Here is a 14882-nt window from a genome sequence, read left to right on the forward strand (position 1 = left end):
GAGAGTCCTGCCCTTACTTATAGTAGGGGCTGTCCCAGAGAGATGGACACCCTGATAGACCCCTGCCCTGAGGCAAGAACAGGCTTCCAGTGGCTCTGGTTCCGTGCCTTGTGTTTTCACACATGCAACCTCACTTCAACCCTGCGAGGTGGTTCCTATTATCATCACTCTTTTACAGATGACGACACTAGACCCAGAGCCAGCACTTGGCAGAGCCAGGATTTGAACGCAGGAGATCCGGCTCTGAAATCACATCTTCCAGGGATTTGGAGTAGGATAGGAGTTGTGAATAAGAATCTCTCCTGCTCCTCTTCCTCCATTCCTCCCTCTACCTGCAGACCTCAGCTCCTCCTGCCCAGGAACCCAAGCGCCTTGAGGGCAGTGTTCTGCTTCTGCCCTGTCACGTGAGGAGCCTCAAGAGAGTAGGCCTACATGAAAAAGCCACCCCGGGTATACTGGGTTCACTGAGTATACTGGGTTCACTGGGTATACTGGGTTCACTGAGTCAGGAGAACTGGTATTTGAACCCAGAACTGCAGAGCTCCACGGCCCAGGCTCTTTCCCTTCTTTGGGATTGTCACATCACCCACACTCCTGCAGGGCACTCTCTGAGCCCTCCTCCCCCAGCCGAGGCACTAAGCACTGTGTGTTAGGGCTGGCCACCAGCCAGATGGGGCTGTCCACCGAGGTTTTTGTAATACAGCCCTTTAGAGATTGGCTGTGCCAAAGGACGGAGGCTTTATTATAACTTGCACCACTTCTGCCTATAGTCAGTTGTGAGGAGCATGGGGACAGTGGTAAGAATTGGGCCCAGGGCCCTGGGCTGGGTGGCCTGTCTGCTCCTGGCATTCCCTGCTACAGCCACTGGTAAGACACACCAGCAGGACCTGCAGAGCTGGGAGCTTCGGGGTTGTTGGGAGGACTAGAGTAGAAGGCAAGAGTGAGGTAGGGATGGGGAGCGTTGGGCAGCCTTCTCCGAGAAGGAGCCCTCAGTTCCAAGAAATGCCAGGGGGATGTGCATCCTCTCCAGGCAGGGGTTGTGTGTGTGTGTGTGTGTGTGTGTGTGTGATCTCCAGAGCAGCCCTGCCAGAGAACACGATTGTCCTTAGGTTTTAAGGGCACCTAGGATTCTTGTAATCACTAAGATAGACACAGAAGTCACTGTAATGAAAAGAGGTTTACTCACAGTTCCTAGAAACAAGAGGCATGCAGGGAAGCATGGGGTCCGCTCTGTCAGGAGGGAGAGGACACGAGAGGAAAACGTGGTCAAGAGGCTTTGTTGTTTCCCAGAGAAGGAACAGGCAAGGCAGGCGAAAGTGAAGCAGGTTTCAGATTAGTTAATTTGAAGATTTTCAGTGGGCTCTGGGGCATAGGGCTGTCTCTAGTTGTGTGGCACCTGGCCCTCGGGTGATTAGGGCAGGTGGCTAGTGGTGGAAGAATCTGAGAAGCCCACAGAGGAGGTGGCTGGGAGCATGGACTCTGGATTGGTTGGTTTGTCTCGGGAAGGCACACCTCTCAGTGAATTGTTTACTATTTCTAAGAATTGGCTAGCCCTGAGACCTACAGTCCCTCCAGAGTCTGCAAGGCTCCCCTATGTCAAAACATCAAAATAAAGAAAATGAACAGATGTGATTATTGCACCTAACTGAGCAGATGAGGAATCTGAGGGTGAATGGCTAGCCCAAGCAAAGCCCCAGAGCAGGTCTGTGAGTCCAGGAGAGCCTCCCTCGGGGAACTGGTCTGGTCTGGAGAAGAGTGGTAGCCATGCTGAGGCAGGAGGAGAAAGTGGGAGGTAGTCATAGGGTCCATCCCACGGGCTTACTGGGAAGGTAGTCAGAGCGCTGTGTGCAAAGAGCTCAGAACAAGGTCCACAGAGTAGATGCTCAGAGAGCCAGTGTTGAGTGAGTCCATTTGCCACTCCATACCCTGTGGAGGCTGCAAACTCACTCCATGGCCCTCCGTCCTACTCTCAGGGCCTGAGGTCACTCAGCCTGAAGTGGACACCACCCTGGGCCGTGTGCGAGGCCAGCAAGTGGGCGTGAAGGGCACAGACCGCCTTGTGAATGTCTTCCTGGGCATCCCGTTTGCCAAGCCACCTCTGGGGCCTGGTCGATTCTCAGCCCCGCGCCCAGCGCAGTCCTGGGAGGGTGTGCGGGATGCCAGCACTGCCCCTGCAATGTGAGTAGCCACAGTGGAGGTGGGCAAGCAGGCAGGCTGTTGGGGGGGTGGGCCTAGATGCCAGGACCGGTGGGCTGAGCTGCTGGCCCTGGGTTCATCCTTCGCCACAGGTGCCTGCAGGATCTGGAGAGAATGGACAACAGCAGATTTGTGTTGAACGGAAAGCACCAGCACTTCCCTATTTCAGAGGACTGTCTGATCCTCAACATCTACAGCCCGGCTGAGGCCACCGTGGGGGCCAGGCGGCCGGTGTGCAGCCCCGGGGGCCCTGTTTGCCCATGCAGCTCTGCCCTGCCTAACCTCTCTCCAGCCCTGTTTCCGTACTGAGGGGGGTTCCCAAGAATGCCCTGGGTTGATGGCAGGGCAACTGGTGTCCCAGGAGCTGGGGGTCACCGCCCCATGGCTTCTCTGCAGGTCATGGTATGGATCCATGGGGGCGCTCTGGTGGCCGGCGCCGCCACCTCCCATGACGGGTCAGCCCTGGCCGCCTATGGGGATGTGGTAGTGGTCACGGTCCAGTACCGCCTGGGGCTCCTTGGCTTCCTCAGGTGAGGTGACTGGCTTGGTGGAGGGCACTGCTGGCACTGGGGAGAGGAGCTTGTGAGGGGAGTTGGGGAACTAGGGTGGAGGTCCAGAGCTTGAATGCAGATTTCTCAGGCAAGCAGAGTGTCAGGAGACCAAGGGCCCCTCCCCCATGCCATCTGGGGCAGAGAAGGAGGCTCCCCATTGCTCCACCTTGGAGAAGGGCTCGATCAAAGCCAGAATTATACAGAGAACTTGGTCCTTTGGACAGAAAGTGTTGGCTCCTGGTCTGGGGCCAGGATCCCAGCAAGGGCTGGAGGCAGGGAGCAACAGCTCTGGCAGCCACTTGAGAACCAGCCCCAACCGGCTGGGTCCCCCCGTACCATGTGCTGGGCACGTGCCTAGTAAGCATGCCTCATAACTAAGCCAGACTTGGTGAACGGGGGACGGTGTGCCGTCCTGGTGGCTGGTTCAGGGCCAACCTGCAAGGCCTGAGGACAATCTATGAGGGGAGCCAGGCTGCGCTAACCTCTGCCCCCCTGCGCCCCGCCCCCAGCACTGGAGACGAGCACGCCCCTGGCAACTGGGGCTTCCTAGATGTGGTGGCTGCTCTGCACTGGGTGCAGGGGAACATCTCCCCCTTTGGAGGTGACCCCAACTCTGTCACCATCTTTGGCGGTTCTGCCGGTGCCTGCATCGTCTCTGCCCTGGTGAGTCACCTCAGGGGACTAGCAACAGTATCTCCTGCGGCCCCAGACCTCCCAGCTCTCCTGCCCTCCTCTGACAGCCATCTGTCCTCCACATTGCTTCCAGGTCCTGTCCCCGCTGGCTGCAGGGCTATTCCACAGAGCCATAGCCCAGAGTGGAGTCATCACCATTCCCGGCTTACAGGCTTCGAACCCAAGGCTCCTGGCTCAAGTCTGCCTCTCTTTCATCCTCTTACCCCACATGTACCTACCACACCCCCACCCTGCACTTGCCCTGACGTCCCAGAATGGATGTCCCTGGCAGGGAGCCCCTTGTTAGCAGAGACGAAGGAAGCACACTGCCTACGGAAGCTCAGAGAAAAGCACCAGTGCCACCTGGGCACAAAATGATTCGGGGACCCGCACCTCCAGCCTCACTTCCTGCTGACTCCCCAAACTGCTCAGGCCTCAGCACCCACTATCATCCCCTCCCTGCCACACTGGCCATGCTGGAATCCCTCCTCTCTGAACCCTATCTCATTTCCATATTCACTCTGGCAAACTTTCCTGACCCCACTGGGTTTGGAAATATAGTTAACTAGTTAATGACACTGTTCTCAGATTAGCAAGGAGGACTCAGCTACCCACACAAATAATGACAGTATGATGTAATGGGGGACACACAAGGTGCCTGGGGACCACCCAAGCTGGTGGCTTGGTGGCAGTTCTCTGGTCAGTCCCAAGTTCCCATCTCTGACATCACTGTCCCATCTTCCCTACAGATGTACCTCTTCTCTATGGGAGGCAGAGGGCTGGGGGTGAGGAGTGAGGGGTGAGGAGGGAGGGAGAGGCAAGACTCTTATCTGTCCCCAGAGCTTCGCGGACTCCGTGGCCTGCAGCTCTACCTCCTCAGCTGAGATGTTGCAGTGCCTTCGGGAGAAGGCAAACAAGGAGCAGATACTTAACATGAAGTTGGTATGCCTACCTCTTGGGGGACAGTGGCAGGCAATATAGCACAGAGGGGTCCTGTCCAGCTTCTGTGAGAGCCGAGAGGCAATCAGCAGCCTGGGGTGAGGCTTGGAGCAGCCACCCCTGATGGGAAGGGGCTGAGGGCCCAACTTGGCCTGGGGGGGTGTGAATGCAGAGGCACCCCTGCCCCGAGAGCAGGCCCTGTCTTCCAGGGAAGAGGCGTGCTTAGAAGGTCTCCCTATTCCCCCTGGGTCCTCTAACCCTGGTGACTTCTACCCCCTCTAAATAAGGCTCAGGCATGCAGCCATGCGACCCCTGGGATGCCATCTTTTAAGGCATGGGCCTGACTGGGAAGACCCCTGCCTTGCTTTCTCCTACAGAACACTACAGCTACCTACACCATTGATGGCACCTTCTTTCCCAAGAGCCCCAGGGAGCTCTTGAGGGAGAGGCAGTTCCATTCTGTGCCCTTCCTCCTGGGTGTCAACAATCACGAGTTTGGCTGGCTCATCCCCAAGGTGAGTGTCCTCTGGCTCCTGTGTCCTTCAAGGCCCTATCCCGCCAATCCTCTGCTACCCCGTCATTACCACAGCCTGTGAGGTGACACTCCCACTTGATAGGTGAGAAAGCAAAGCTCAGAGAGGTTTAAGGGACTTGCTCCAGGTTATGCAGATTAATTTTCCCAAAGCAAATGTTTCCTTCTGGGGACCAAGCTTTTGCACAAAGTGGCCTTCTGGGCAGTACTGATTTGCAGCATATTTGGCTTGGGGTCCGGTTTATACATCAAGCTCTATGAGACTGGTGAGTACGACTGTGTCTGAGAGACTAATTACCTGAGACTTTCAGGTTTCAAACAACAGCAAGCCAGTGAGGAACAGCATGGCCCATGTGCCTTCCAGTCCCTTCCAGGTGTACAGGACTCCCCACACAGCGCGTTAACATCATGCTTTCCTTCTGGGCATCTTCCCTATCATTCTTCTACCCATCTTCACAGTGATTGACTTTAATGACTGCAAAACCTTCCACAAGGGAATCATAATAGTCCTTAATTTCTACACTTGGGCACTTTCTAGTTTTACAACTGAAGCTAAGAGGGCAGTGAACATTTTCATGTCCACAGCTTTTGTCCTTTTATTTATTCCTTTGGAATTGATCCCCAGGAGGGGGGCATTTGGGTGTTTGCTGGATGACAGGCTCATGCAATCTTGACACTCAAGGACAAAGCTTGTAGGCCAGACGTGTGTGCGTGTGCGTGTGTGTGTGTGTGTGTAATGACTGATGAGTGTTAAGAGGAAACAGTACCCTGGACTCTGGCAGGCAGCCTTGGCCCCACATGGTCTACTTAGAGTCATGAGTGGAAGAGTGAGAAAGAGCCAAAGGCTGGCTCCCAAGACCTGGACAAGCCTGCCTGGAGCAGAATTCTGTGCCCGGGACTTTGTAGGCAGGATGTGTCTCAGGAATTGGGTGGCTCAGGGGGCTGTTCACCTCCTTGCTGGTGCAGAAATTCTCTTCAGTCCCCTTGTCATCCATGTGGACCCAACTATAGATTTTTCAGCCAACAAGATGTTTACTAAATGTCCATGGTGTTAGCTTTAACCATGGAAAGCAATTCATACATTTTCTGGACATCTCTCCACCTCTAATGTATTGCCACTGGCCGAGCACTTTGTGAAATTGCTACTACGCCAATTTAAACTGCTGCCAGTGACTAAAGTCTCCAAGTTTTATTGCAACTTTACCAGCTTTGCAGATGATAATTTTTTAAATACCAACTTTATTGAGATGTAATTTACATACCATAAAATTTACCCTTTAAAAAAGTGTGTAATTCAGTGGGTTTTAGTGCATCCACGAAGTCATGCAACCATCACCACTATCTTATTCCAGAACATTTGCATCCCCCTAAAATTCAGCCCATACCTGTTTGCAGTCACTTCGCATCCCTCCTCCCCCAGGCCCTGGCAGCCACTAATGTACTCTCTATCAAATCTGTGAATTTGCCTATTCTGTACATTTCAAATAAGTAGCATCCTACAATGTTTTTTTGTTTTGTTTTGGTTTTTTTGGTGCCTGACCTCTTTCACCTAAAATGATGTTTTCAAGTTTCATCCATCTTGTATCTCGTGTTAGTATTCTTTCTTTTTTATGACTAAATAGACCCTTGTGTGGATACAGCGTGTTTTGTTTATCCATTCATCAGTTGATAGGCATTTGGGTCATTTCTACCTTTTTGGCTATTATGGATAATCCTACTATGAACATTCATGTACAAGTTTTTATGCAATTATAGGTTTTAATTTCTCTTGGTTATATACCTAGAAGTGGAATTGCTGGGTCCCATAGTAACTCTGTTTAATCGTTTGTGGAATTGCCTGTTTTCACTGTACCATTTCACATTCCCCCCCAGCAATGTAGGAGGATTTCGGTTAGTCCACATCCTCAACAACACTCACTAGCTCTCGTTTTGATTATAGTCATCCTAGTGGGTGTGAAGTGGTATCTCGTTGTGGTTTTGATTTGCATTTCCCTAATGACTTACCACGTTGAGTATCTTTTTATGTGATGATTGGCCATTTTTATATCTTCTTTGGAAAAATGTCTATTAAAATCTTTGCCCATTTTTAAATTGGATTATCTTTTTACCATTGAGTTGTAAGAGTTTCTCATATAGTCTAGATACAAGTCCCTGTCAGATGTATGATTTGTAAATCTTGTTTTCATGCCATGGGTTGTCTTTTCACTTTGTTACGGTGTTCTTAACAACAGAGAAAACTTAACATTTTGATGAAGTCCAATTTATTTTCTCTTTTGTTGCTTGTCCTTTGGGAGTAATATCTAAGAATTGATTGCTTAGTCAGATTTACCTCTACGTTTTCTTGAAGAGTTTCATAGTTTTAGCTCTTATGTTTAGGTTTATGATTCATTTGAAGTTAAAACTGTGCATATGGTGTGACTGAGGGATTTTTTGTATGTGGTTATCCAGCTGTTCCTAAATCAGTTGTTGAAACACTTTTTTTTTCCTTATTGAACTGTCTTGATACGCTTCCTGAAAATCATTGGCCATAAACTTAAGGGTTTATCTCTGGACTCTCAGTTCTATTTGGTTAATTATATGTCTATCCTTATGCCAGTACCACACCATACGGATTAGTTTTGTACTAAGTTTTGAAATGGAGAAGTGTGAGTCCTCCACCTTTGTTCTTCTTTGTTCTTCAAGATTGCTGTGTTACTTTGCTAGGGTTGCCATAACAAAGGACCACAATCTGGGTGGCTTAAACAACAGAAATTTGGTTCCTTCTGAGTCCTGTGAGAGAGAGTCCACACTTCTCTACTATGTTCTGGTTGCATCAGGCGTTCCGTGGCATTCTCCCTCTGTCTTCACATTCTGTGCCATCTGTCTCTGTGTCCGAATTGCCCCTTTTCACAAGGACATTAGTCATATTGGACTAGGGCCCACCCTAATGATTACCTTTGCAATCGTCTTAACTTGACTACCTCTCTAAAGGCCTCATCTTTAAATAAGGTCACATTCTGAAGTACTGGGGGTTATGCCTGTGCATATCTTTTTGTGAAGATACAAATCAATCCCTAACAGTTGTTCTGGTTATTCCATATGAATTCCATATGAATTCCATATGAATTCTGATCAGCTTATCAATTTCTGCAAAAAAAAAAAAAGTGGCTGAGATTTTGGTAGGGATCATGCTGAATCTATAGACCAGTTTAGGAAGTATTGCCATCTTAACAAGATGAAGTCTTCCAACCCATGAACATAGGATGTCTTTCCATTTACTTAGGTCCTCTTTAGTTTCTCTAGTTTTTAATGTACAAGGTTCATACTTTGTTAATGAAGTTGATTCCTAAGGATTTTATTTTTCGATGCTCTTGTAAATGAAATTGTTTTCTTCACATCACCTTCAGGCTGTTCATTGCCGCTGTATAGAAACACAACTGATTTTTGTCTATTGTTCTTATCATTTTAAAGAACTTTGCTCCTTTAGCTTTTTTAGTTTAGTCCTTTAATGTTTAGTGCAGGTTAACATCCCCCTGTGGGTATGCACTCTTTGTGTTTGCTCATCCATGAGTTTTCTGTTCCTGTTTTCACAATGATTAACCAAGAGCCCCACAGCCATGAAACTAACTTTAATAGCGAACACTTTACAGTGCTTACTGTATGTCAGGGTCTTCATAGTTACTACTCCGATCTTCATAACAATCCTATGAGGCAGGTTATTGCCATTCCTCTTTCACGGATTAAGAAACTGAGACACCAAGAGTTTAAGCAATGGGCCCAGGTCATGGATTTAGCAAGTGGCAGAGCTGGGATTTGAACCCAAAGACTGTGTCCTTAAAAACCTAACATATAAAGCCAACATTTTGCTTTAAAAACAACATTTTGGGGCGCCTGGGTGGCTTGGTCGGTTGAGCGTCTGACTTCGGCTCAGGTCATGATCTCACAGTCTGTGAGTTCGAGCCCCGCATCAGGCTCTGTGCTGACAGCTCAGAGCCTGGAGCCTGTGTCGGATTCTGTGTCTCCCTCTCTCTCTGCCCCTCCCCTGTTCATGCTCTGTCTCTGTCTCAAAAATAAACGTTAAAAAAATTAAAAAGAAAATAAAAATAAAAATAAAAACAACATTTTAACTTTCCCTGTAGGCCTTGCTAAGCACTCGGGGGTCTTGATACTGCTATGACCCACGTGCTTGTTGTATTTGGCGCTGTTTCCTCCCTCCTCGATTTGAGGTTTATCTTTTCAAGTCTATGGACTTGTGGGCTTCAGCACACTTGGCTCTGTTCACAGGACTGTGAACACTCGCCTGCTCATAGCTGGGAGTAGGGGGTGGGCAGTAATCAGGCTGTGCTGAGAAGACCCTGATGTCCCCACAGGGCTGGGGTTTCCTGGATAAGATGGGGCAGATGAGCGTGGAGGATATGCTGGCCATATTAAGACCCCACTTGACCATTCTGGTGAGTCAACAAGGGAGGAAGAGGTAGTCCAGTGGGTATCCTATCCAGAATAGTAGGGCACCCTCTTCCTCCTACCCTTCAACCCCCACAGCTACCCACACACCACCAAACCCCTTGGTCCAACTGCTGACTTTTAGTTCCACCTAGAAATCCCCTTGGACATGAGTCAGTATGGTTCCCAAAGGAAGATCATCATCATCATTTTCATCATTTCATCATTTTCATCATATTCCCCTTAATGAGCCCATATTATGTGCCAGAGACTATGCTGTGCTGTGCTGAGCACTAGGACAGGGATTCATTTCCTTCAATTCTTACTATATCCCTGTGAAATAGACACTTTCATTTTCCCCATTTTACAGATGGGTCAAGGTCTCATGATAAGTAAAGGGCAGAGGCAGAGCTTGAGCCAGCTCTGTCTGACCCCACAGCTTCAGCTGTTAAGATCATCCTGTCAGATGTGGAGTAAGTTGGATCTGGAGTCCAATCCAAGCCCTGGCTACCTGTCCTCAGTGAGCCTAATCCCTTTGAGCCCATTTCCTCCCCTGTAAATGGGGATATACCTCCCACATGAGGAAACTGGATGCTGTATTTGAAAACTCTACTAGGGAGCTGGTATTGAAAGATGCTCAATCTATGCATATTTCCCTCCCTTCTTTGGACCCCCCAGAGCCCTCTCCATTCATACAACCTCATCACTATTCTCTGGAGCTCTGTGGAGCCCCCATGATTTGTTCTTTTACCAACTTGCTGGTTAACTTCAACCAGGCAACTGCTCAAGATCAGAACCCTTAGCTGGGAACTTCACCTAGGCTGCCAAACAACACTGCCAGGCAGGAACTGACTTTCTGGGAGGCTCAGCAACCTATCTGAGATCACACAGCAAAGCAGCAATCACAGAGCTAGGATTTGACTCCAGGTCTGACCTTACCCTGCCTAGACATTATCTAGAACTCCAAAGGGAGGCAAGGGCTGGGCCCTGGCACATGAGCCCTGGAATATGAAGAGGCTGTGCTGGAGGGTGTGAGGCTTCTTTGGAGGGTCTGCTGGGCTGTGGGACCTGAGCATGCCTAAGCCTGGCTTCCTGCCCCAGGATATACCCCCCGAGGTGATGCGCACCATCATAGATGAACACCTAGGGGGCAGTTTCGACGCAGAAGCCAGGCGCAATGCCGTCCAGGAATTCTGGGCTGACCTTATGGTTATCTTTCCCACCTTGAATTTCTCAAGAAACCTCCGAGGTGAGCCTATCCCTGTTCACCTGCCCTACCCTTCCCATTTTGGCCCAGGAGTTGGGTTATCATAGGCATCATGGCCCCACACCCTGCTGCTACCCCCACACCTCGCTTTCTCTCTGAGATGCAGCGTTAACAGTAATGAGAGGTGACTCTGGCAGGTCACTCTGCAGGGGAGAAAACCAAGGCTCAGAGATGTGCAGTAGAGATTTGAAGGTGATCTGGCTGTGACATCTGTCACCTCATTGATCGCCAGGGTTGATTCAGCTGATCTGACTGGCTAGGTGGGTGTCCCCTTCCTCCCTCATCGCTGCATTGTGTCTTTCCCAAAGCTGCACTATCAGTCAAGGACGACCTTCCCCAATAGAGGAAGATCATTCATTCTTCAGTCAAGGGAATATGAGTAGCTGCGCTCTCCTGCTAGAACCTCCAAACAAGCTCTCAGAGAGGCGCAGTGACTTGTCTAAGGTCACCCAGCAGGGCCCATCCCCAATTCTCAGGCATTCATTGATTTTTCCCACATTCAGCACTTCTCCTGGGAGAAAAGTCTTGCTTCCCTCAAGCCTAGTGGCTAGTCCCTGACACAGCCCTAGAATAGCACCAAGTTCCTATCTTTGTGACCTTAAGCAAGATACCTAACCCCTCTGTGCCTCAGTTTCCTCATTTGCAAAATGGCAACAATAATAGGCTCTAACCCATAGGTTGTTGTGAGGATGAAATTAATGATTGCACATAAAGCACATGGAATGGTGCACAATGGCCAGCAAGTGCTCAGTAAATGCTTGCTGATAATTATGGTGTCATCATCAGTATTGTTACTGGTGTTAGTGTTATTGGTGTTACTATGAGCCAGTCCTGTTAGAGGTAGGACCTGGTCAGGCTGAGGGTACCTAACTCTGATGCCACCCTCTCTCCGCAGATTCTGGAGCCCCTGTCTTTTTCTATGAGTTCCAGCATCGACCCAGTTCTTTTGCGAAGATCAAACCAGACTGGGTGAGGGCTGACCATGGGGCTGAGATTGCCTTCATATTCGGGGGTCCTTTCCTCATGGATGAGAGCTCCCTGCTGGGTGAGGACAGATAGACATCGATCCCTGGGCTGTAGGCTCCACAGGCTAGGGTGGGGCTTGCAGGCACAGAGGTCTCCAGTCAGCACAGGGAACACTTGGGTTCTCTCCAAAACCCACCTGACCTTGATCTAGGTCTGTTCCTCCCCTAGCCTTTCCAGAAGCTACACAGGAGGAGAAGCAGCTGAGCCTCACCATGATGGCCCAGTGGACCCAATTTGCCCGGACAGGGTGAGTGAGCAAGTGGGAACACCTGGCTTTGGGCCTCTACTATGCAGATCTTCCCCCAGGGGATAAAGCAGGCGGCCCTGGACTTCATTCATTTTTCCTACCCAGGGACCCCAATGGTGAGGGGTTGCCTCCTTGGCCTACATTCAAGCAGTTGGAGCAATACCTGGAAATCAGCCCGACCCCACGAGTTGGCCAGAAGCTAAGAGAAGCCCAAATGCAGTTCTGGGCAGAGATACTTTCTGCCAACTTCCGGCAGTGGCAGCAGAAGCAGAAGGGCAGGAAGGCCCAGGAGGAGCTCTGAGGCAGGGCATGGGCCTTCTTGGCTGGAGGCCAACCCTAGGGGTGGCAGAGTCCCAGCAAAACAGCTTCTTTCTCCCCCTGCTAAGAAACTTTAACTCAAACCAAGCTGATGTATGGACATGTCCCTTAAGGAATCAGCCCCTCCATGACTGACATTGTGCTGTTGAAATGTCACCTGCTTCCCACTTTAAGGGCCTCTGTACAAACTCCTCCCTCTTCTTTCCCCCTTGCTTCCTAGCAAGTTCCAGCTCTTTCCTTAAGCTCCCTCCTCCATGAAGCTTTCCCTGCCTTCTCTAGGCCCGAGTGTATGTCCGTTACAGCATAGCCCACTCCAGGCTAGCACTGTCTGTATCTGTGTCTCTTTCCCTTCTCTGAGAGTAGAAATCAACCTGACCCCACTCTGCATCTTCCCCACAAGGATCAGGAGGACTTGGAGTCAGGAATGTTTGATGAGCGAGTAAAAGACTGAGAGAGTGTGTGAATGGTGGCTGCTGGATGTGAACCCAGGCTCTTCAGCCACCAAAGCTATGCTCAGGCCTACACAGATGTGCCCCTTGGCCAGAAGGGTGAATGGACTCCAAAGGCAGTCCTGGGGTAGGAGGAAGTCCTGAGACCTCAAAGAATTCTCTAGAATGGATCTCAGCCCCCAAAGGCCTCTAACTCAGGCTAAAGGAGATCCTTTTCTCTGTGCTGCCCAGACTTGTTCCCCTGCTCCCCTGCACAAGACACAGCAGAATCCAGCAGGGCCAGAGCCCTGACTCTTAGCCTATGAGATGTCAGCTTCCCAGTCCTAGTGCTTCAATGCTTTATGGCCTGCTAGGCTCCTCCCTGCCCTCCCAGCTTGGGGAGACCAACTTCTGGGGGAACTGAGCACAGCTCCACAGCACCTACTAGGACACAGGAGAGGAGACTGGGGGAGGGTGTCTGGACTAGTGCATCAGTCAGACTATTGTCACAGAGAAAAGAAGAGGCCTACCCACTCAGGCCACAACAAATGAAGAGGAGCCAGAGGCTTTTGAGGCAAACATTTCTTCTTTTTGAGAATCAATGTACCACTCCCTTGGGGCATCTGGATTTTAATACATGCCACAAGGACTTTCTTTCCCTGCCCCCACTATCTCATCCTACAGGTCTAATCCCACATATACCCTTCTTCCATCAGACTCAAGTTCCTGGATGCTGAGGGTTACATGAAAGCACTTGCAATTGGGACCAGTGCTGTTCAGGGAAGTCCTTTTTGGGCAAGGAGGAGACACATAAAGCCAGAGGGACACTAAGTCATACCACTCCCCTGCTCAAGAGCTCCTTGTGATTCTCTGTCACCCTTAGGGCAAGTCCAAGTTCTTCACATGGCATTGAAAGCCTTCTGTTCTCATCCCCCTTCTCCACCAGGGAAGTATGTCCCCACAAGCCAGTAGAGAGCCTGGCAAGTACATAAGCCCCAATCACAGTGTGCCACTAGGGACACAGAGGGCTGTAGGAGCACAGAGGCATAGTCCAGCCCTGACATGTGCCTTCTCTAAATAAATAAATAAATAAATAAATAAATAAATAAATAAACCTTAAAAAAATAAAGGGTAAAATTAAGTGATTTTTTTTGTATCTAACTACTTTCTGTGTTTATTGCTTTCCCTATTCTGGACACTTCATATAAATGGAATCATATTATATGCAGTCTTTTGTGATTGGTTTCTTTCACTTAGCATAATGTTTAGATGTTCAGCCATGGTGTAGCATGTATCAGTATTTCATTTCTTTTGGCCAAATAATATTTCATTTTATCAATATACCACATTTTGCTTACTCATTCATCAGTTGATGGACATTTGGATTGTTTCTACCTTGTAGCTATTATGAATAATACTGCTCTAAATGTTTGTGTACAAATTTTGTGTGGACATGTTTTCATTTCTCTTGGAGATACACACATACACATACACAGAGGAGTAAAATTACTAAGTTATATGGTAACTCTTATAATCATTTGAGGAACTGCCAGACTGTTTTCCAAAGTGGCTGCCCCATTTCACATCCTGACCAGAAGTCTATGAGGATTTAGATTTCCCTACATTATCTGAATTTTTTATTCCAGATGCCCTAGTGGGTATGAAGTGGCATCTAATGCTGGTCTGATTTGCATTTCCCTGATGGCTAATGATGTTGAATATCTTTTCATATATTTATTAACCTTTCAAATATATTCCTTGGAAAAATATCTTTGTATCCTTTGCCCGTTTTTTAATTGGGTTGTTTGTCTTTTTGTTAAGTTGTAAGATCCTTTATATATTCCAAATGTAAGTCCCTTAACAGCAACTTGTATATGATTTGCAAATATTCTCTCCCATTCCATGGGTTGTCTTCATTTTCTTTATTTTTTGCATGGAGCTATCCAGTCGTCTAACACCGTTTGTTGAAAAGACTGTTCTTCCCACCACTGAATGGTCTTGGCATCCTTGTCGAAAATCAACCAAGCATAGATACGATGGATTTATGGACGGACTCTTAATTCTGTTCCATTATTTTATATGTTTGGCTTATGCCAACACCTACCACCCTCTCTTGATTACCATTCGTAATAAGTTTTGAAATAGGAAACTAGGAGTTCTCCTACTTTATCCTTGTTCATGCTTGTTTTGGCTATGCCGGGTCCCTTGCAATTCCATACAAATTTTAGAATCCAGCTGCCAATTTCTACCAAGAAGTCAGCTGAGATTCTTATAGGGATGGCAT

At 48.8% G+C, this 14882-nt stretch overlaps 1 protein-coding gene across 1 annotated transcript; it reads left to right on the plus strand.

Moving 5' to 3' along the window:
• Positions 1 to 21: 21 nt before the first annotated feature.
• CES3 (carboxylesterase 3) lies at positions 22 to 13230 on the plus strand. Its single transcript, XM_043599440.1, has 13 exons — positions 22 to 867; positions 1974 to 2178; positions 2289 to 2427; positions 2593 to 2726; positions 3257 to 3410; positions 3514 to 3618; positions 4260 to 4361; positions 4736 to 4873; positions 9240 to 9320; positions 10414 to 10561; positions 11475 to 11624; positions 11774 to 11852; positions 11958 to 13230. Exons 1-13 carry the CDS (start codon positions 786 to 788, stop codon positions 12151 to 12153), a joined length of 1713 nt encoding a protein of 570 aa, XP_043455375.1. The 5' UTR covers positions 22 to 785; the 3' UTR covers positions 12154 to 13230.
• Positions 13231 to 14882: the final 1652 nt, after the last annotated feature.

This window comes from Prionailurus bengalensis, chromosome E2, assembly GCF_016509475.1.
Source record: "Prionailurus bengalensis isolate Pbe53 chromosome E2, Fcat_Pben_1.1_paternal_pri, whole genome shotgun sequence".
Classification (NCBI taxonomy): domain Eukaryota; kingdom Metazoa; phylum Chordata; class Mammalia; order Carnivora; family Felidae; genus Prionailurus; species Prionailurus bengalensis.